This window comes from Trachurus trachurus (genome assembly GCF_905171665.1).
Source record: "Trachurus trachurus genome assembly, chromosome: 6".
NCBI classification, from domain to species: domain Eukaryota; kingdom Metazoa; phylum Chordata; class Actinopteri; order Carangiformes; family Carangidae; genus Trachurus; species Trachurus trachurus.
The window spans coordinates 33,937,582-33,959,781 of record NC_139897.1 but is presented as its reverse complement, the minus strand read 5'-3'; the positions used below and the strand labels follow the sequence as shown (position 1 = coordinate 33,959,781).

The 22,200-nt window shown below is 44.6% G+C and overlaps 2 protein-coding genes across 4 annotated transcripts in view; one reads left to right on the top strand and one right to left on the bottom strand.

Moving 5' to 3' along the window:
• The window catches only part of immp2l (inner mitochondrial membrane peptidase subunit 2), a 167,980-nt gene that overhangs the window by 33,348 nt on the left and 112,432 nt on the right, over positions 1 to 22,200 (bottom strand). The gene's annotated exons all lie outside the window — the stretch shown is intronic.
• Positions 19,879 to 21,972, top strand: lrrn3a (leucine rich repeat neuronal 3a; the record flags this gene model as incomplete). The annotated part of the gene is made up of 1 exon (XM_083973883.1): positions 19,879 to 21,972. The coding sequence occupies one exon, from the start codon at positions 19,879 to 19,881 to the stop codon at positions 21,970 to 21,972; it is 2,094 nt and encodes a 697-aa protein (XP_083830009.1).

Sequence of the window (22,200 nt, the reverse complement as noted above, 5' to 3'; positions counted from 1 at the left end):
CTCTCTCTCTCTCTCTCTCTCTCTCTCTCTCTCTCTCCATCTCTCTGTCGCCGTGGAGAGGGAAAGAAGAGAAGACGTTCGTTCTTGGAGATACTCAAGGAAAACGGGGAAAATAGCTGCTGCTGGATGTTAACATGCAGCGCTGCGTGCCTTAAATAAAACACACAGAGGAAGACACACACACACACACACATACAGACACACACACACACACACACCCGGTGCTGCTGCAGCCATGCCAGGAATACCTGCTGAATCTCTGCTGCTGCTGCTGCTGCACGGGACGTGATGGAAACCACTTCTACTGGTGAGTGTTTGTCGCTGTGTGACTCTGTGTGTGTGTGATTAAGAGTGTGTGTGTCTGTGTGTGTTATTGTGTGTGTGTTATAGTGTGTGTGTGTGTTGGGAGGACTGCGGTAGTCCTTGAGAGCTGTGGCGGCTCAGCCTGCGGTTCTGACAGCTGAGGGGAATGAGAAAACAGAACAGGGCTGCATGGGATTTTTCTTTCTTTTTTTTTTTTTTTTGTCGCAGGTTTTGAAAACGCTGCAGCTCGACTCCTCTGTCCTTGTCTCCTGTGTCCTCGTCTCCTCCTGTGTCCTCGCCTCCTCTGTGTCCTCGCCTCCTCTGTCCTCTGTCTCCTCGGCGTCTCTCTGCGTCGGCCGAGCAGCTTCAGTCTCGTCGTCGGTCGGTCGGTCGGCGTCGCTCCACAGGTTCGTCCTCTTGAAGTCAGAGCAGCAGCGAGGAGGAGCAACAAGGCAGGAGGAGGTGAGGGAGGTGAGGGAGGTGAGGAGGAGGAGGAGGAGGAGGAGCAGGAGGAGTAGGGGGGTTGTCCTCGTCTTCATCAGGCAGGTCAAAGAGACAGAGGAAGTCCTGAGCCTGACAACTCTCTGACTAACGGACGCTAACGAGGGCGAAGGCTTCGTCGCCTCTCGTTAGAGACGGACGGTGGCGGCTGGTGTGTGTGTGTGTGTGTGTGTGTGTGTGTGTGTGTGTGATGAGTCAGGAGACAGACAGAGAGATGAGGACGGGTGCAGGTCACAGGATCGGCTGCAGGGCCACCTCCTCCTCCTCCTCCTCCACCTCCTCCTCCTCCTCATCCTCCTCCTCCTCTGTTGCTCACCCTGAGCTTTCTCCTGGTTTTCCCTGTTAAAAGGGTTTTCCATGGAGTTTTTCCTCAGTGGATGTGAGGGTCTAAGGACAGAGGATGTTGTTGTGATGCCATGTAAAGCTCTTTGAGACAAACTGGTGGTAAAAACGGGCTATACAAATAAAATTGCCTTGCCTCCTCTTCCTCCTCCTCTGACTGGAGGGAAGACGTTCCCACCACTGATCGCCTAATTACCCAGAACCCCCCTCTCTCTCCTCCTCCTCTCTCTCTCCCTCCTGCTGCTCGTTAACACCGGTCAGATTCTCCAGCTCCGACTGAAACGGAGTCTCGGCTTCTTCACGTCGTCAACGTCGCCACGACAACCTCCATCTCTCCATCACTCAGTCTCTCAGTCAGTCAGTCGGTGTTCGTCCTCAATCTCCGTCACGAGGCTCCTCAGAGGAGTTGCAGCTTGACGACATCCCATAATTCTCCTCCTCTCTCTGACAGCAGCAGCAGCAGCAGGAGGAGGATTACTTTACTCCGGCGCTAATTAAATAAAGACGGTTTGGATGTTCAGGTGTTGAGTGGGAGGAGACGCAGCTGCACACGCAGAGAGGACTGCCCCTTTATGCCGTTCTCTCTCCTCATTGGATAAAGGTTGTAGGATACAAGGAAAGTTTTCACCTCGGCTCAGAGCAGAGCAGAGTGACTGACAGACCCGTGTTTCAGACCAAACACTCTATAGAAGTGATTGCTGTCGGAAGATACAACTATTTAAGACTTAAATTAAAGCGATAGTTCACCCAAGATTGAAATTTCACTCATTATCTCCTCCCCCTCATGTGGACTAAGGGCTGGGAGAAGTTTCAGAGTCCTCCGTGGCTTCTCTGAGTTACAGGGGGTCTCGGCGTAGCAGTGCATGTCCATATAACGGTTGCAAATGGATACCAACTGTCTTCGTAACAAAAAGACACACCAAAAAACATCCAAATACCTCCATGCTGCTCGTATGTAATGTCCATCTTGTATTGAAGCCCCGAAATGAGAAATTGTCCCGAAAAAAATTAAATAAGTCAATTTTTCAAAATTTCAATTTTGGGTGAACTATCCCTTTAACACAAACATTACGCTTACTTCTGCTTTAATGTCCAAACATCATGTGAAGCTACTTTAACTTCTAAACTTCTCCTGCTGTTCAAACCATCCCATCAGATACGTTTCTTCAACACGTCCTCAAACCAGAGCAACCAGCAAGGCCACATGAGTTTCCTCAAAATAGCCTCGTACTGCATCTACTGGACCTAAACTAATTCATTTGTAAATTTAAAAAGTATTTGCAAATAGATTAAAAAGTATTTGTAAATAAATACAAATAAAAGCGGCTGTACCAGTGTAGTCTACGGTCTATAAAGTTCATTATACCACCTGGTTCAGGTCAGAAACACAAAAATGAAAAAAAAGAAACAGAAAAAGTCCTGCATCAAAGTCCTGGATCGGACCGCCTTGGCTCCCGTCATCATCATCACCATAGCAACTAGATGTCGCCGTAAAATAAATAAACGTAATTATGGATCATAAAAAGCTGCTATACAAAAAAAACACAAAAACGAAACGTCTCGTGGACTCGTTTGTCTCCGTCTTCTACAAATAAATGTAGGTAGAAGATTGGTCATTGTGATTCTGTTGCCAAGCGACACCTAGTGGCCGTAGTGAGTTATGACAGCAGCAGAGAGAAACCAGCTGTTTGCATCGTTTGTTTGTTTTGTATCGTTGTTGTAACATGGCGACAGATTTACACCTGACCAACAGAGGAACATTATTATCCACAAGTTTCCGAACGTCATCTATGGTCCGGTGGAATTGTACGTTTCCGTTTCCGTGGTTTTCAGTCGTTGTCAGATCTATTAGGCTAACGCTGGCTTTTGCTTTTAACATGGATTTCAGTTTGTGTGATATCCATTGTTAAAAGCTGGTGTGATGATCCATGCGTTTTACAGAATTTTATTGAGAAAAAAAAAAAAAATCCATCCAATCCATTTATCGTGACTACTGAAAACCATGGAAACGTAAACATAAAATTCCACCGGAAGAGCAAAACCGGCTTCCGTTTTTTTAACGTTCGGAAAAAGGTGGATAGTAGTAAGTAACCATAGGGACAATCTTAGGTAGGGTACGCCACTATTGCTAGCCTGCATGTTTACTATTGTATCCATGACAACCAATGGATACTACGGGACACTATCATCGCTGTCATCAACCATCCACTCCTCCTCCTCCTTTGCATAAAGATCTTAAAGCTGAATCTTGGTGGGAAAAATACCTTTAATCTAAGATTTAATCAAATATTCTAAAGACAGCAGCTCTTCTAATACTTGAACCGTCCAAACAGCTGCCGTGTCTAACTCCAGATTCTTTCTTTCAGCTCACATTTCGTCCTTTGTTCAAACATTTGCAGCAGGTTCATGTTTTTTTTTTATCTTGAGGGCAGAAATTCTTCCCAAAGCAAACCCAGCTGGAGACAAACAGAGAGAGAAACTCGTCTGTCACGTAAATGATGATTTATGTTTGGATCTGAATCAAAATGAGAGAGGATTCTGAGCCGAGTCGGTTCACGCAATAAAAACAAAAACAATAAAAAGAAGAAAAGTCCAGTTGATCCAGATGAAAATGAAGCAGCTGTGGTTCCTTTGTTCTGTTGTTGTAGCTAAATGTTACTGTGTTGTTCTTCCTCCTCCTCTTCCTCCTCCTCCATCCCATCACTGACACTAACAACCAGTCGTTTCACCGCTACGTTCAGACGTTTCTGTCACTTTCATCCTCTGTCTGTTCAGCAGTTTTTCTCCGGTCGTCGACGTGCGGCAAAAACTACTGTGTACCACTATAACGCTGAGTCATGTTCTGCTGAGATTGTAAAACCAGGTGTAGCTCAGGTGAACTGTAGATGAAACACCTGCACCTGAGTAGAAACCTGTAGTTTTCACCTATAGATCTATAGAATATAGATTGGCTGCAGCTATTTGTCCTTGGGTCTGACAGAATTACAACTACAGAAACATTATAAAATTAAAAAAAACCAAAAGAAACACATCGTAGAGCCCTCGCTACCGCAAATGCTCAATAAAATGCTACTGCGACACTTCATTGTGCTTTACTGAATGTATTTTCAACTACAAACAAGCCTAACACGCAATTATATATAATTGCGTGTTAGGCTTGTTTGTAGTCAATTATATATTATATAATTGCAATCAATTTCTAATTTTGTGACTCCGCATTTCTTTTGTACGTTTTTTATTTGTCGTGATAGGTCTTAAATTTCAACTATAACCATACAAACTATTGTGTGAACGTAAACTGAGTCGTTCAGGTCAGCGTTCCCACTGTTCATACTCAACACCAACCGCAACAAAGCTCCATCATGGCGGCGGCGGCATCATCCGATCATTTGGAAACACAACCAACACTCTTATCTAACACACAACAACATCAAACCACAAGTAGCTACTGGACTGTAAAACAGATTTTGTTATTATCGTCACCATTGAACTTTTGGTAACACTTTACTTGAATACGTGTTCATAAAGCTGACATAACACTGTCATAACCATGACATAACAGCTGTCATAACCATCAATGAATACTTATGACAGCTGTCATTAAGTGTCATTCGGTAAGTTATGTCACTTTTGATGCAAAGTTGACATTGTTTGAGATGTTTTTGTTATGAGAACTTGACATCATTTAAAAATTTTGGCAATTAGGTCTGCTATGACAGTTTAAATTGTCTTTATGTCAAGTTCTCATAACAAAAACATCTCAAATACCGAATGACACTTAACGACAGCTGTCATAAGTATTCATTGATGGTTATGACAGTGTTATGTCATGGTTATGAATACCCATTCAAGTAAAGTGTTACCAAACTTTCCTATCAATCCTCTGCATTCACGTCTGTTTCTCCTGGTTGTTCTGGTTTCTGAGCTTCACCTTCATTCGGGCGACAGGAGTCAACTCAGACTCAGTTTGTCTTCAGCTTTTATTTGAAAAACGAAGGCCCTGTTTACACGACAATGCTCGTGGATAAAAACGGCAAAATATTTCATCGGATGTGAATTTTGTTTAGACGGCGACAGCGTTTTGGGGGCTTGAAAACGCAAAAAAGTGAAACCACACCAAACCTCCAGAGTGGAAATCTTAAAAACGCTCCGCTGTTGTGTCCCCGTGTAAAGGGTGAAAACGTGAAAGTCTGCTTCCATGTAAACGTAGACTAAAACGTTGCAGACGTTTGTTGGCTCCAATGTTTCAGACTCTAATCATAAATCTGATGGATGTCTGGTGCAGCAGACGGTGTTGGAGGTCAAGGTGGAGGTGGAGGTTCAGGTTCAGGTTGGAAATACGACGACTACATAAATGCACTGAGAGTGAAGGAGTCTCTGTTCATTTCTTTTAATCATGGAACCTCGGTCTTTGTGTAATTACTGTCAGCCCAGTGCACGGCCCCTTTAACCTTTACAAAACACTTACTTACACCTAACCTCACTGTTACCACGGCAACGTCACATCAGAAAACACCTGTGTGAGTGTGTGTAAGTGCTGGGAAGAACAGACCATTTAATACTGAATATTTAAATTAGGAACTGTCACATGCAGATTTTGTAAATAGATAATTATATATATATAGAGAGAGAGAGTAAAATTATGCTAATGAGCATAAGATTAATGTGGCGTTCACTGTCCCACTCTCATTCCCCATCATTAAATGTAATTAGATGCATTAAATGTCAACATAGCTGATTAGAGACAGATCTGGAAACAGCAGCGTCATCGGCTTTTTTATTTTAAATTTCTCAGTGGTTAAAATGAGCCATTTTGTGATGTCACAACTAAGCCCCGCCCCCTAACCACCTGGACCCACCATCCAACAACTTTGCAGGATTTAGTTTCTCTGAGTGTTTTATTCTGAAATCTGCTCTATTTTTATTGGATTAGTCCGGAAACAGTCAACCAATCAGAAGAGAGGCTCAGAGCCTCCTCCTCTCTTCTGATTGGCTGACACCAACCTGTTGTTACTAGAGCTCCAGAGAGAAGCTGAAAGAGAGAGGAAACTACACTGAGATGGTTTTTAGATCTTCTCATGGATCAGCCCTTCAAAATAAAAGCACGGGAGAAGAAGAGGAAGAAGAGGAAAACATGGAGTTTGTACTCTTTTCTTTTCTCTCAGAATTTAACCATCTCTCTCTCTCTCTATTGCTCAGTAAATTAGCTCCGAGGTTCAAAGTGAAACGACCTGCGTGAACCGACTCCGCCGCCACATGTGAATATTCGGAGCTGCAACTAAAGGTTATTTTCAATATTTAATCTGTTTTTTTGATTTACACATTAATAATTTAGTCTCTGAGGGTCCAACACAGCGAGGGTCTTCAGATCTCTTATTTTCTCTTTATAGTCAAAACCCCCAGAAGTTATTAAATTTACAAGAATAAGAAATAGAGAAAGAAGAAGCAAAAAAACTCAAAAGCTCACAACAGTGCAGCAGACCAGTCGACCCAGCAGACTGGAACTGGTTGTTGCTTTAAATGGTTGAAATTAAACGATGAAAATCTGCAGCAATAAAATATAATAAAAAAAACAAAAAAACAAAACAAAACAAAGACATCCCAAGACAAACAGAGCAGATGGAGGAGATAAACCAGCCCATTGTGTTGATACTGCTACACAATACGCTGCCTTTGTTTTAAAGTGAGTCCAGATTGCAACCTGTCTCCTGATGACGTAAAGACCTAATTATCCAGTTTGATCATCAGTTTATTAAAAGACGACCAACTTATCATCACAGCTTCTTCTTCTTCCGTGTGTGTGTGTGTGTGTGTGTGTGTGTGTGTGTGTGTGTGTGTGTGTGTGTGTGTGTGTGTGTGTGTGTGTGTGTGTGTGTGTGTGTGTGTGAGATGTTAACAATCACACCTTTTACCTGGCGACTGTGGAACATGAACAGCTCCATCTGCTCATGTTCTGTTCTCATTTTCTATGACTGGAGGCTCATTCCCTCCGAAAGGAACAAAGTTATAACTGTATAAAATGTGATCCTAGTGATTATTAACTTTTTTTTATTTTATTTTATTTTATTTTATTATTAAATGTAGCTCATAGGATGAATGAGAGGTGAGAGGAGTGGGTGGTGGAGTCTGGGCTTTACGTCCTGACTCCATTTAGGCAACAAAATACTTGTTTGGTTTGAGAAACATGGTGGTTTCACTTAAATTTAAATGAATCAGTGTTTTTTCCAACAAGGTCAGATAAAAAACGTGTATGGTGGGTCCAAGTGGGCTGGGCTTGGTGTGACTGCTTGGTTGTGACATCACAAAGTGACAGGAAGTCCTGACGGCTGGTTTTAAGGCTCAGTTTCTGAATACAGGCTGTGTGCATTTCTCTGTGGACTGAGGCTTTGATACTTTCACAGTATTAATATAGAACCTAGAGCTGCTTTATAATCACACTACACATGGACATCTACCTTTATACTGTATGGAGCTTTAACACAAACATCTACCTTTATACTGTATGGAGCTTTAACACAAACATCTACCTTTATACTGTATGGAGCTTTAATACAAACATCTACCTTTATACTGTATGGAGCTTTAATACAAACATCTACCTTTATACTGTATGGAGCTTTAACACAAACATCTACCTTTATACTGTATGGAGCTTTAACACAAACATCTACCTTTATACTGTATGGAGCTTTAACACAAACATCTACCTTTATACTGTATGGAGCTTTAACACAAACATCTACCTTTATACTGTATGGAACTTTAACACAAACATCTACCTTTATACTGTATGGAACTTTAATAGAAACATCTATATGCAGCGTTTCGGTGTCTCTTTCCTTTGACGACTCTCTGGACCAACTTTCCGTTGCAGTCCAGATATTTTTAGAACCATCAAATGCAGTGTACATTAAAGAGAGCTTCTATATCTATATATAAACTGAGTTCCTATATTCTCCAAATGAGCAGCAGATTGTTCTTGAACTCTAACAACCATCTCTTCTCTCTTTGATCCAGGAGAACATGGCGTTAGCTTTAGAGTTTTCAGCTCAGAGTTTTAGTTTCAGATCTGAGGCTCTCCACCTGCCTCTTTGTGTAGTTACAGTTCAAGTTGATGTCACTCAGAATATAAATAAATCCTCCCTATGGGTGGTAATGGAGTGTGTGGGGGTGAAAACACCTCCATGACGTCAGCTCCGTTCTCCAGACCTGAACTGAGTCTCTGAGCAGCAGCAGCAGGTGGAGGAACTGATCCTCCTCCTCTGTGTTTCAGTCTGTTCTCTCTTCACTTCATTTATTTCTATAATCAACACTTGTATTCCTTATGAAGCAGATTTATGTCGACATATTCAGTCAAACAGGAAACTAAATCCATGTTGGCATATGGCGCGATTGATTATTGACAAGATTTTTTTTACTTTTAGATTCCATTTTATTCTACTTTTTTTTATTAAATCATGGTAGGTTCAGTTTTATGTTGAAGAACATTGTTGATCTTTAAGTGACAGGACGGATCTCTTCGTCTAAAACTGAATTTACTGATCAATACATGCGCTCCAATCAGATATTGATATTGTTATATAATCTATAAACAGACTGATTCATGTGTTAAAGTCATTTCCTATGTTTCTTTCTTCTTGGTTCACGTTGCTCAAACATTAATTTGGACAAACACACATGGGTTTGACTGCAGAACGCGAGATCAATGAGAAAACTGAAGGAAACTGAAGGAGGAAAATAAACCTGCAGAATGTCAAACTGATAAAACAAAAATCTGGATTCACAGTAAATCAGTTTCTCCTCTGTGGGAGGACGCACGCTTTCATTGATTCATGATTCAACAGCTGTTGTTGTTGCTGGTTTGTTCTCACTTGAAGGTTTAAATACTTTGACATGTAAACTTATTATTCCACATGTTTGTAGTTGATTCTGTTAAAGGTACATTGTGTAGGAATTCCTCCCATCTAGCGTTGTGGTTGTATATCACAAGCAACTCAATCGTATTTTTCACGCTGCATTCACCTGAAATTGGGCAGACAGCCGCTGCACGTAACGGCATAAACAAGCCTCTATGTAAACAAGTGGTCCGTCAGCACGAGGCAAAACAATACACGTGACAATATGTTGTCATGGCGATGTGGTATTGTTTTACCGGCTTTCTCTGGACTTCTGTGACTAAAATAACATCTGGTTTGTTACCGACGGCCGTCTGCCCGACTGCAGGTGAATGCAGCATCAGTGTAACGCTTCAGTTTGTTGATGGGGGGGATTACTGATTAATGAAAAACAGACTGAAGAACCAAATAATCGATTTTCATGAATAGATAACAGGAGAAGTTACACAATGTCCCTTTAAAGGTGTTAAAAGATTATTCGGGAACCAAGGTTGGTGTTTCTGTTCGATCGTCTACATCTGATCCGGTTGGTTCTGGTTTCACACCAAACAACTGTTGATGACATATTAACGTCCTGTCCTCATCACCTACGTTTGCTGCATCTCTCTCTACAGTTGACATTAATTGGTTTGTAAACAGGCGTCGTCGTAAAGTCACCAAAGCTCAGCTCAGCTCAGCTCATTAGCAAAGAGGCGACCCAGTAAAAAGGAACAAACAAGGATAATTAGTGAGTGATGTGAGAGCAGGGAGGTGGAGGTGGAGCGCGTCGGCTAACCACCACAACTTCCTGTTTGAACTACAAAAGCCCAAACCATAGAAAAACACAAAAAGCTTTAGTCTGAACCGTGGTTTAGTTTGGTCCAGGGAGCTTCCACATCTGTAAATCTGGTTTTGGATCAAACGGAAAAGTCTGAAAGGACCAAAACCAGCCACATTGATCAGATCCAGACCTGAGACTTGGTTAAAGGGACATTGTGTAACTTCTCCTGTTATCTATTCAGGAAAATCAATTATTTGGTTCTTCAGTCTGTTTTTCATTAACCAGTAATCCCCCCCATCAACAAAGTGAAGTGTTCCTTTCAGCTCTGAATGAGCCGTTCATATCATTCATATCTCCATGGAGCGGGTAAGCTCGGTGCTGCTGCCATGTGGTGTCGCCATGTTTTTACGTTCAGTGGCAGCGTGACGGTAGGAAACCACGGAAACTCAGCGGAGACACCGGAGCTGTCGGCTCAGGTGGAGGTGGCGTCACCGCGGTAACACAGTGAGGAGGAATGGAGCGTTACACTGATGCTGCATTCACCTGCAGTCGGGCAGACGGCCGTCGCTAACAAACCAGATGTCATTTTAGTCACAGAAGTCCAGAGAAAGCCGGTAAAACAATACCACATCGCCATGACAACATATAGCGTCTGCCCAATTTCACGTGAATGCAGAATGAAAAATACCATTGACTTGCTTGAGATATACAACCACAACGCTAGATGGGAGGAATTCCTACACAATGTACCTTTAAATGACTGAATGAACGAGCTGTTTATGCCGTTACGTGCAGCGGCTGTCGTCCGTCTGCCCTCTGCCCAATTTCACGTGAATGCAGCATGAAAAATATGACTGAGTTGCTGAGATATACAACCGCAACGCTAGATGGGAGGAATTCCTACACAATGTACCTTTAGAGAGCAGCTGGAGTTTCTTGTCAGTGATGGAAGATCTGTAGCTGTAACAGTCGGTCGCTGAATATTCTGTTTTGCTCTTGGAGACATGACGATAACGTCGTACTGTCTCGTTACATCTTTGACGCAGAATCACCAACGTCTAATGTCGATATGTGTGTTATTATGGTCTGATCGAGGCGAGGTGAACCTGCATGAACCTGCAGCATCCTTCGTGTTTCATGTCAGTGAACAAACTCTGGATTTGAGCTGTTTCTTTGTGACTCTCTTTTCTTTCTTTTGTCGGCTCGACATCAGAAAGTAATTTTAGACAAACGCAGAAGCCGCAGAGCGACGGTCGGTCGGTCCGTCGCAGCAGACTCTCGCTCTTCACTCTGATAAAACGGATGGATTTTTTTTTTTTTTTTTTTACATCAAACTCTTGTCTGCAGCAGCTTTGATAGCGCTTTAGAAATAAATTGGATTGAAGTTGAGATCTGCTGCATGAGATGTCCTTGAGAGGTAAAAGCACATGAGCTCATATCATGTGGGTTTTTTTCCTCCTCCTCCTCCTCCTCCTCCTCTTCTCCGTCTTCGTCTTCGCTCTGTCGATGTGCGATGGAGGAAAGCTCCCGTTTCCCGCCGCCCCCAGGGAGGTCAGAGACGCTGAGCCGGTGGGCGTTGTTGGGCTCGTTGCTCAAAGGAAACTTTGTTGAGGCGGTCGAGGGGTTGAAGGGCAGCAGCAGCAGCTCGCCGTCGCAGCTCAAACTCTGAGTTTTTTGCAGTCGGCAGCTCATGAACACGAGGGCGGGGGGGTGACGGCGGTTACGGCGTCTGTCTGTCTGCAGGGAGCTGAGTTATTAACAAGGAATCTGTCCAGACGCAAAGGTCACACACATCACAGCCACAATCAGCTCTGTTAATTACAGACAAGCTGCGAGGCCCTGGAGCAACAGACCAGGTCCGGCGTTCAGTCTGGATCTGCAGCAGCAGCTCTCGTTTATCTCCCTCCTGATGTTTGGACGCCGTCACAGCAATTTTATTTAATCGATAAACGTGTCGGACGTGTTTATTTATGCCATTTATCCTGAGCCGCAGGCCGGTCGGCCGGTCGGTCGGTCGGTGGGTTCACAGAGACTCATGATGAGCAGATTTATCTTCAGCCAATGGCAGCGCCCGGCTTTGTTCAGTTAAAGACGCCACGCTGGGTCTGAAATCAAACATCTGAGCTCAGGATTAACGGCTGTTAAATAAAGAACAACAGCGTTTTGTCACCCACCTGCGCCGGCTGCACATTCATCTGCTGCTCTGACAAACTGCTGCTTCTGCTTTTATTATTCCTGTCCAATCTGAAGTCCTTTACTTTACAATAGTGACAGTATCCAGTATATCTAATTTTTTATTTTGTTTTTTACTTTGCTTTTTTGTTATTTTAATGAATCAGTTCATGTTTGATCGGTTTCGTTGCTAGGCGACACCTAGTGATCATACTGATTATGACATGAGCAAAGCGACTTAGTATAAATAGATAAACGAATAGTAAATTGATAGAAACTCTGCGTCTTGGTGGACAGATGTTAAAGGGATAGTTCAACATTTAGGCAAATTGGCCCATTGCCATAATCCCTATAGTCATAGCAGTAGGTTTGTTACCTTTAATTGTCGGTGCAAGCTGTTTTTAGAACGGCGGAGCAGAGCCGTGAGTTGCTCAGAGCTACACTACGGAGGCTCATGGGATCAAACTCATCAAATGCTCAATCCAACAACTCCACAACGCTCTGGTGGACAAGTTGTGAGCTGCACATTCACCACGCTATGAGATAATAACACAACGTTACCACACAGAGTTGTTTTAGAGGGAAATGCAGAGACTGCTTGATGAAAAACTGTCCTTGAAGGCAACGCGCACCAGCTGTTTTGCATGAATTTCCCTCTAAAACAGCCGTGATGAGGGAAACCAAGAAATCCCATGAGCCTCCGTAGCGTAGCTCTGAGCAGCTCACGGCTCTGTTCCGCCGTTCTAAAAATAGCTTGCACCGACAATTAAAGGTAACAAACCTACTGCTATGACTATATAGGGATTATGGCAATGGGCCAATTTGACAAAATGTTGAACTATCCCTATAATAACACAGGAGGGCAACGTTACCTTTTTTCAAAACTTCAACTAGTATTGTAATAACCCTGACAATGACAATGGAGATGTGTTCAGTCCTCGTGTTTATCACTGGAACCACAAATGCGATTAGTGCTTCTGTTCCAACACAGACAAACAATCAATGATCAGAGGTGTGTGTGTGTGTGTGTGTGTGTGTGTTATGTTTTGATTTGTGATCCATCAGTGGTATAAATAAAAAGCAGCAACAGTCCGTCCCCCTGCGTCTCAGCCGGCTGCACCGTACCGTACGCGTTGAGCGCTGAATAAAACATGGAGGAGAGTTAGCGACGACTTTATGAGACGTCTGCCACTTCAGGACGATGGCGGCGACAGAGCTCCGACCCCTCGGCATGAGAAATACATAAATATTTCACAGTGGCGCCGCTTTAATCCGTTCACAGAATGTCAATACTCAGCACTTAGAAAAAAAAAAAAAAAAAGTGCCGGGGCTGGCAGTCCTGTCGGGTTAAACTGAGCTGCTCTGAGGTCTGTGTGAGGGTTGTATAATGCATTACTAAATACTTTTATCAGCTGCAGGAGATCCTCTGGCTGTGCGCTGCTGAGTGCTGCATTGGCAGAGTGAGAGGCTGAAGCCACAGACTCACTGTTCCCTCAGCAGGAATAAACACACTTACTGTGACTCTCGGACCAGAGGCCGCCAGCAGCTAACGCCGCTAATCCTGGAGTCAGGACGGGAACAGGAAGTGGCAGAGGGAAGAGGGGGGAAAGGAAAGATGGAGATAGAGGAGGGGCTGATCTGATTGGTCACTAACTGGACAATAATTCAACATGTTAATTAAAACACAAACGTTGTTTTAGAGGTAAATTCATGCAAAACCTCTGATGCACGTTGCCTTCAGGGACAGTTTTTCATCAACAGTCTCTGTATTTCCCTCTACAACAACTCTGTCTGGTAACGTTGTGTTATCATCTCATAGCGTGGTGAATGTGCAGCTCACAACTTGTCCACCAGATTGTGTGGAGTTGTTGGATTGTGTATTTGATGAGTTTGATGAGGGAAACCAAGAAATCCCATAATGAGCCTCCGTAGCGTAGCTCTGAGCAGCTCACGGCTCTGCTCCGCCGTTCTAAAAATAGCTTGCACCGACAATTTAAGGTAACGAACCTACTGCTATGACTATAGGGATTATGGCAATGTAAATCAATAAGCCAATCGACAGACAGCTTCTCAGCAGAGTGGGCGGTCCTTCAGTCTGGTCCAGACTGACAGCAATTGGATTTCAAGATGCGTCTCGAATGCAAACAAATCTGACATTTATACCCCGGTGTGAATGGGAACAGATTATTTCCAATGAACCTCAACCACCATGTTGGAGCCACAGTGTGTTTTTGCCTCCATCGTTTCTGTCAGTTCAACCGTCTTGTTTTATAAAAACTGGTTTCCTAAGAGACAGATCTGTTGATTCTCTTCTGGAAGAAAAGAACCAAACTGCTTCTGAACTCCAGGTCAAGGACGAAGCTGTTTCTTCTGCAGAGTCTTTATATACTGTAGCAGTGTTAATTTCGTCAGACGAGACGAGACAAAAAATATTCGTCAACGATGGTTTTTTTCATGACGAAAACGAGACGAAGACGAGACGAAATCAATGCCCTTAAACACTGACTGTGACGAAATTTACACGCATTTTTGTTGACGAAAAAAGACGAGACGAAATCTACTTAATCAAATAAAAACGTAATAAAATGTCTCTTTCTTTTTTCGTCACAGACTTTTAAATTAGCTACAATCCAAAAAGTGCCTTCACTGGATGCGTGTCATGTTTTTATCCTACTGCGCTGCTGCCAGGGGTGTGTGTGTGTGTGCCTGAGTGAGGAACACACACACACACACTATGTGCTAAGTGTGGCGAGTAGGCTACAAACTGGTTATGGGGGGCGGGGGGCGCATGGCCATTGCAGTGGGGCTGCGGGCGCTGTAAACCGGCAGCGGAATCGCTGCGAAGCTCCGAGCAACGGAGATCATGTGCGAGCCGGAGCCCTCCCGTTCACATCATTACATTTGTCAATCGCCGTGTTTTATTTTGAAAATTAACCGGATTCTCTCGCTGTTTCTTCGTGCGACTTCCTGCCCGGCTTGACAGGATCGCACGGGGCTGCGCCGCGGCGCTGCTGTGAACGACACAATCGTTAACATCAAAGGGCTCCGCTTCGCTTCTGCGGCTGGTTTGTCCCTGGCGTATAGACGCATCTCCGCGCTGGTCGGTCGCTTCTGCGCTGTGTGTGTGTGTGTGTGTGTGTGTGTGTGTGTGTGTGTGTGTGTGTGTGTGTGTGTGTGCATCTCTGTTTAGATACTGACAAATAGCCTACATAAACGCACACACAAGCTGGAAAGTTGGCTCATCTGACAGCTGCCTGTCAATATTGGTTTGAGTAGATTAGTTGTGATTAACATTACTGTCAATCTGCTTTCAAAGACTAAAAAAAGACTATTGACTAAAACTAGACTAAAATACTTTGGATTTTCTTTGACTAAAACTAGACTAAAATGCCAAGACTTTTCGTCGACTAAATGTGACTAAACAAAAAAGAATACAAGCTGACTAAATATGACTAAAACTTATAAGGGCATTTGACACAAGACTAAGACTAAAACTAAATTGAAAAATAACTGACAAAATTAACACTGTACTGTAGTTCTTCTGTCTCTGGGCTTAAAAAACACCAAACACCAACATCGAGTTCTCGCTGCACGACCTAATTACGACCTCGTCTTTAGCTCCTGGAGTTGTTGTTGTTGTTGTTGTCGCCTTAAAGTTCATGATTTTTCACCGACTGTTCATCTGGATCGTAGAATTACAAAACCTGAAACTCATGCTGCTTTCAGGGACACACTGTCCCTCCTGCTGATCTGCAGCACTGCTGACAATTGTGTTACATTTCTCTAAAGATAACTTGAGACGTCCTCAAGTTCTGGATGAAAATCTGCAGCTAAACTCATTTAAAACCTGAGGAGATGGACGGATAATCAGACACTTTGTCTTTTTATTTCATCTACAGCTCCACATTCAGCGCAGCCATCTCCATTTTATAGAAGTGTGTATGTGTGTGTGTGTGTGCAGGAGTGGGGGAGTAACTGAAGGAAGTCGGTGCAGCTCCCAGTGTTTAGTAATAAGAGGAAAATGAGTGTGTGAGGATCGTGGAGGTAAACAAGAGAAATTAAATTAGCGTACGGCGGCGTCTCCTGAGAGAGCGCTCTCCAAGCCCAAAGAGAAAACATCCACTATTAAACACTCCATTTAACATTCACACCGCGCAGCTCATTAGCATAGAAGTTGTTTTTGTCGTTACCTAAATACTGTACATAAACGCATTGTTTCCACGGAGCAGCAGAGACGACTCGGTGAAGCTGCTGCAGCTTCTCTCCGGGCCGGGCCGTCGACACCGAGGGCCCGGAGCGCTTTAATGAGCTGCAGAAGAGGAAGAAGAGCAAAACAAAGAGGAGCGAGGGATGATTGCAAATGGAAGAGTGAGAGTCGTCTGAGGGTTATAACGCACAAAAACACACAATCCAGTAGGGCTGGGACGATACGCTTTTCTCCCGATTCGATTCTTCCACGATTTTTTGGATGGCGATCCGATTTAAATTGCGATTCTACGATATTGCCGATTCTCTCGATTTTTAGTCTTTAGCATTTTTAACATTTATCTGCACACAAACACTGTAGGAGCCTATAAATGAACATACTCCATTATAAAGTGAACTTTATACCCTTATAACCTTTTTCAAAACCTGTACTCTCTGTATGTAAAAAAGGCGAACAAATGCACATTGCACAATATTAAAAAAAATTCAACAAAAAAAATAAAAAATAAAAACAAAAAATATTTTTCAAGCAGTAATAAGATCGTGAATCGATTTTTGAAAAAAAAAATCTATTTAAAAATCGTCAAAAAAGATATCGCGATATTTATGTGAATCGATGTTTTCTCCCACCCCTACAATCCAGTAGAGGCTATGATACGTTGACTGAACTGGGAGTTTGAAAAGAGAGAGGGAGAGGAGAGAGAATGTGATGCTTTGATCCGACCAGTCGAGCTTTGTCATATTTGTTTGGACTTTCGGTGAATTTGGTGAATGGTGAAAGTTTTATTTTGTAGGAGCCGACAGCTCCTTGTGTGTTCAATCATTTAGCCTGTGTGCTCCCGCTCATCTTTGTCTGTTCATCTGTCAGCCAGCTGTCCATTTTAGATTTTTTTTGTTTTGTTTTGTTGAATTCCTGAAGTTTTTGGTTTATTTTTATGTGTGTGTTAGTTTTGTCTATTTGTTCCTTCACTGTGACAGAGACAGAAAAGTCAGAGAGCGAGTTGGCTGCTGCTGTTACAGGACAGAGTCTCTCTTTTTGTTATTTAAACACTGTCTTCCTTTCTGACTGCTATGCTTTGATTCATTTTAATTCCATACAATTTCTTTAAAAAGATCAGCATTGACAGTGTCAGGACACTGGTGGGTTAGAGGTGAAAAGTTAATGGCTCGAGGTTCAGGATAAGCTTCTTTTAAAAGGTAGAAACTGTTGATGTTGAAAATACAGCATCTATCATAAAGAGCAAAATCATAAGTAAAGAAAAAAAAGTAAAAAGTTGTGACAAATATTTCAATATAATATGAAATGATGGAACAGCAGGAAATCCAACTTGCCACACAGCCTGTATTCAGAAACTGAGCCTTAAAACCAGCCGTCAGGACTTCCTGTCAATTTGTGATGTCACAACTAAGCCCCGCCCCCTCAACACCTGGACCCAAACATCCAACAACTTTGCAGGATTTGGTTTCTCTGAGTGTTTTATTCTGAAATCTGCTCTATTTTTATTGGATCACTTTAGAAAACAGTCAGCCAATCAGACAGAAGAGAGGCTCAGAACCTCTTCCTCCTCTCTCCTGATTGGCTGACACCGACCTGTTGTTACCAGAGCTCAAGAGAGGAGATGGAAAACTAGACTGAAATGGTTTTTAGATCTTCTCATGGATCAGCCCTTCAAAATAAAAGACAGGAAGCTTTAAATATCCACATTTTCAGTAGGAGATGTGGAATCGTCTCCTGTTGTTATAATTGAATACAAAACACCTAGACTGTCCTAGTAACAGTGTTGATTGGAAACAACACTGTTACTCCAGAGCTTAGAGAAAGAGAAAGAGAGAGGAGGTAATAAAGTGAAAGAGAAACTCCTTAGACCTGTTCACACATCGGCGCCATAAACAAGCTAATATTATGCATGAAGTGTCATAGCTCGTCCCCATCAGCAGCCGGCTGCTCCGGCTTTAACCGACAGCTTCATTTAATGTTGTACACTCGGCTGTGGCTTCTGCACTCAAGGTCACAAATTAATCAAAACATCAATATGTGCCGTCGAAACCAGGCAAAGAGCCGCCGCCGTAGACCTGTCACCTGCACCGCCGCCGCTCCGTCACACTCATGCATTATGCAGGAAGGAGGCGAGGAGCCGGGGTTTAGATATTTTTGGGCGGTGTGTGTGTGTGTGTGTGTGTGTGTGTCAGCTGTGGCAAACTGTCTGCTTGTTGTTCTTATGTTTTATTTGTTAGGATCCACATTAGCTGCGCTCTAGAAGGCCGCTAGTCTTCCTGGGGTCCACAGTTAAAACCAGTACATTTAAACATAAATCTGCAATCAGTCAACAAAATCTTACATTAAATCTGTACCATCACATTATCATCCACATCAAAGAACCTGTGTAAGATAACTCCGATGTACAGCAGTTATAAAATAAAATAAAATAAAAAGAATAAAATAAGAGGGTAAAACAAATGAAAATGACAACAAGAGACGCTATTACGCTACATAAGACCCTTTGTGTGTATGTGTGTGTGCATGTGCATGTGTATGTGTATGCGTATGTTATTTTAAAGATATGAAATTCCAAGATATTTTTTTATTTGCTTTTTGAATGTTAGTTTGTGTGTGAGTTTAGTTATTGGCAGTGGTAAAGGAGGAGTTCCATGCTTTCATTGATCTGTATTCTTATTGTGTGCTTCAGAAAGTTGGTGTGTGGTTTAGGAAGCGTGAACCGGCCTTGTGTTGCCTGTCTGGTGGCATATGTATATGAATCATGATTGTGTTTTAACTGATTGTATTGACAGAAAGGTGTTTTAAACTGTAATGTTTTCCATATTGAGAAAAGTAATTGCAACAGCACTGACTCTGTCCTCTACTTTTAACCATTGTAGACAGGGATGCATGTTGTTGATACTGTTATTCTGAGTGTGTGATTTGATAAGTGCGCGCAGGTGCATTGTTCACAACAAGACGAGAGGTTCAGGGTGGGCGGCGAAGCTCCGTTAATTACAGCGCCAGGGACGAAATTAGGACTTGCAATGTTTTTGCCTCTTGAATCAACACACATGGGTCTGAGCTCTGTCTTCTCTGGAACGTTAACAAGACTGAACAGGCTAAGAAAAGAGAAAAAGATTCTGAATTCAAAACCTGTGAAATAACAGAGTTAAGGTCAAGTTAATCATAACTTACAATTCACACGGTGCAAGGGAAAGCAATAAAATCAAATGAGGCTGAAAAGGCTTAATAAATCTCAATATTCCTAAATGTCAATCTGCCTCTGTGTCTGAACAGCAAGAGTGTTATATTGGCCTTTTTTTCACTCTCTCTCTCTCTCTCTCTCCTCTGTCTCCCCAGATGGAAACTGACACCGGTGACAGCGACGGAGGATAATAATGATGGAAGGCAGAGCGATCCGTCCGCTGCCGGAGCCACAGCATTCCTCAACCGCTCCCTGAAGGATACACCGACCTTGGCATATCACAGCGTGCATGACAGCCTGGCACGGGCCTGAGCTGAAAGAAAGGTTGCCTTCCCTCTCCTCGCCAAGAGCTGGAAGACAAAGGGGGCCAAAGCTTCGGGGACCGGAGCGTCAGCAGAAATCCAGTCTGTCTCGCCGCAGCAGCAGCAACAAATAAGCTTTTATTTGTGAAGTTAACGGCGCTAACAGCTGACTCCATAAGGGCCAATTACCGGCTGAACACGGAGAGGCCAAGATGAAGGAGGCAGCGGTAGTGGCTTGTTTGCTGGCTGAGCTGTCTCTGGCTGCGTTTGTCCGGGCCTCTGAGGAAGCCGCTCGCTGCCCCGCGCTGTGTCGATGCGAGATACGACCGTGGTTCTCGCCCAGCTCCGTTTACGCCGAGGCCGCCACGGTGGACTGCAACGACCTGGGCCTGTCGGCGCTGCCGGAGAGACTCCCCGCGGACACGCAGGTGCTGCTGCTGCAGACAAACAACATCGTTAACGTGGAGAAAACTTTGGATTACTTGGCCAACGTCACCGAGATCGACTTGTCTCAGAATAACATTTCCTCGGTGGGCGATGTTCGTCTCGGATCGCTCCCTCGGCTGCTGTCGCTCCACATGGAGGAGAACTGGATCCAGCAGCTCTCCGACAGCTGCCTCGCATCGCTGCCCAACATCCAGGAGTTCTACATCAACCACAATCTGATTTCCTCCATCAGCCCCGGGGCCTTCCGGGGTCTGGGCCGGCTGCTCAGGCTCCATCTCAACTCCAATCGACTGACCAGCGTCAACAGCCAGTGGTTCCAGCAGCTTCCCAACCTGGAGATACTGATGCTGGGAGAAAACCCGATCCTGGAGCTGTCGGACATGAACTTCAAACCTCTGTTTAACCTCAGGAGCCTCGTGCTGGCCAGGATGAACTTGACCGAGATCCCCGACGACGCTCTGGTCGGTCTGGAGAACTTGGAGAGCATCTCGTTTTTCGACAACCTGCTGAACCGAGTCCCCCGAGCGGCGCTGACGAGAGTCCAGAACCTGAAGTTTCTGGATTTGAACAAGAACCCCATCGAGAGGATCCAGAGAGGCGACTTCATGGACATGATGCACCTGAAGGAGCTCGGCATCAACAGCATGCCGGAGCTCGTCTCCATCGACAGCTTCGCCCTGAACAACCTGCCGGAGCTGACGAAGATCGAGGCCACCAACAACCCCCGGCTGTCCTTCATCCACCCAAGGGCCTTCCGCAAGCTGCCGCGGCTGGAGACGCTGATGCTGAACAGCAACGCTCTGAGCGCTCTGCACCGCGGCACCGTGGACTCGCTGCCCAACCTGCGCGAGGTCAGCCTGCACAGCAACCCCATCCGCTGCGACTGCGTCATCCGCTGGGTCAACATGAACCGGACCGCCGTGCGCTTCATGGAGCCGGACTCTCTGTTCTGCGCCGAGCCTCCGGAGTACCAGGGCCAGCACGTCCGGCAAGTGCACTTCAGGGAGATGACGGAGATCTGCCTTCCTCTGATCTCGCCGGGGAGCCTCCCTCATCAAGTCGAGATCATCAAAGGGAGCTCGGTGTCGCTGCACTGCCGGGCGTTTGGAGAACCGGAGCCCGAGATCTACTGGGTGACACCCTCGGGTGACCGGGTGCTACCGGGAAGCGTGTCCGACAAGTACTACATGCACCCGGAGGGAACGTTCGACATCTACGACGCCTCAGAGCAGGAGGCCGGCTCGTACACCTGCGTCGCCCACAATCTGGTCGGAGCGGACCTGAAGTCCGTGACGGTCGTGGTGGACGGCTTCTCGGCCCAACCTTCGACTCAACCGCTGCATCTGTACGTCACGTCCGTCCAGGCTCGGTCCGTGATGGTTTCCTGGGAGAGCACTGCAGGCGGTTTGGTTTCTCAGCTACACTGGTCCGATTTATCCAAAGTCCGGTCGATGCCGTTCAGCAACAGACTTCCTGCTGATGTCAGAGAGTACCAGATCAAACAGCTCCGCCCGTCCACCCGCTACCAGGTTTGCGTGGAGGTCTCGGCCAGCAGGGACTGCGTTAACGTGACCACGAAGGAGGCGGCGGCGGTCCTGAGTGGGAACGCGGAGAACTGGGACGCTCTGGTGATGGCCACCTGCGCCGTGTTTTTCATCGTGGTCGCCGTGTCCTGCTCCGTCATCTACACGTCTCTGTACAGCCAAGTGTTTTACAGGAAACTGATAGCGGACCAGGATGAGACGCTGCTGATTCCCAGCACTCAGTCCTCTTCCTCTTCTTCTTTCCTGGAATTCTTCGGTGCATCTGGGGTCAAGGTGAGGGCGACTGTAATAGACTTACCGGACGACTCCATGTAATAAACGTCCTTTTCTGTAAAAGCACTTTGGGATTATGTGAAGACAAAGAGTGACGGACACGGGACCATGTTGTTTACGTGTCCTCTTTTTCTCTTTTCACCTCTTTCCACGGGACGTTTTGCACAGGGACTCGTTAAACGAACAAACACACATTTACTGGACTGGCTCTTTTCTTTTTTGTATTTCAAACTTGTGTCATTATAACAAGCTTAATCAGTCAGACACCTT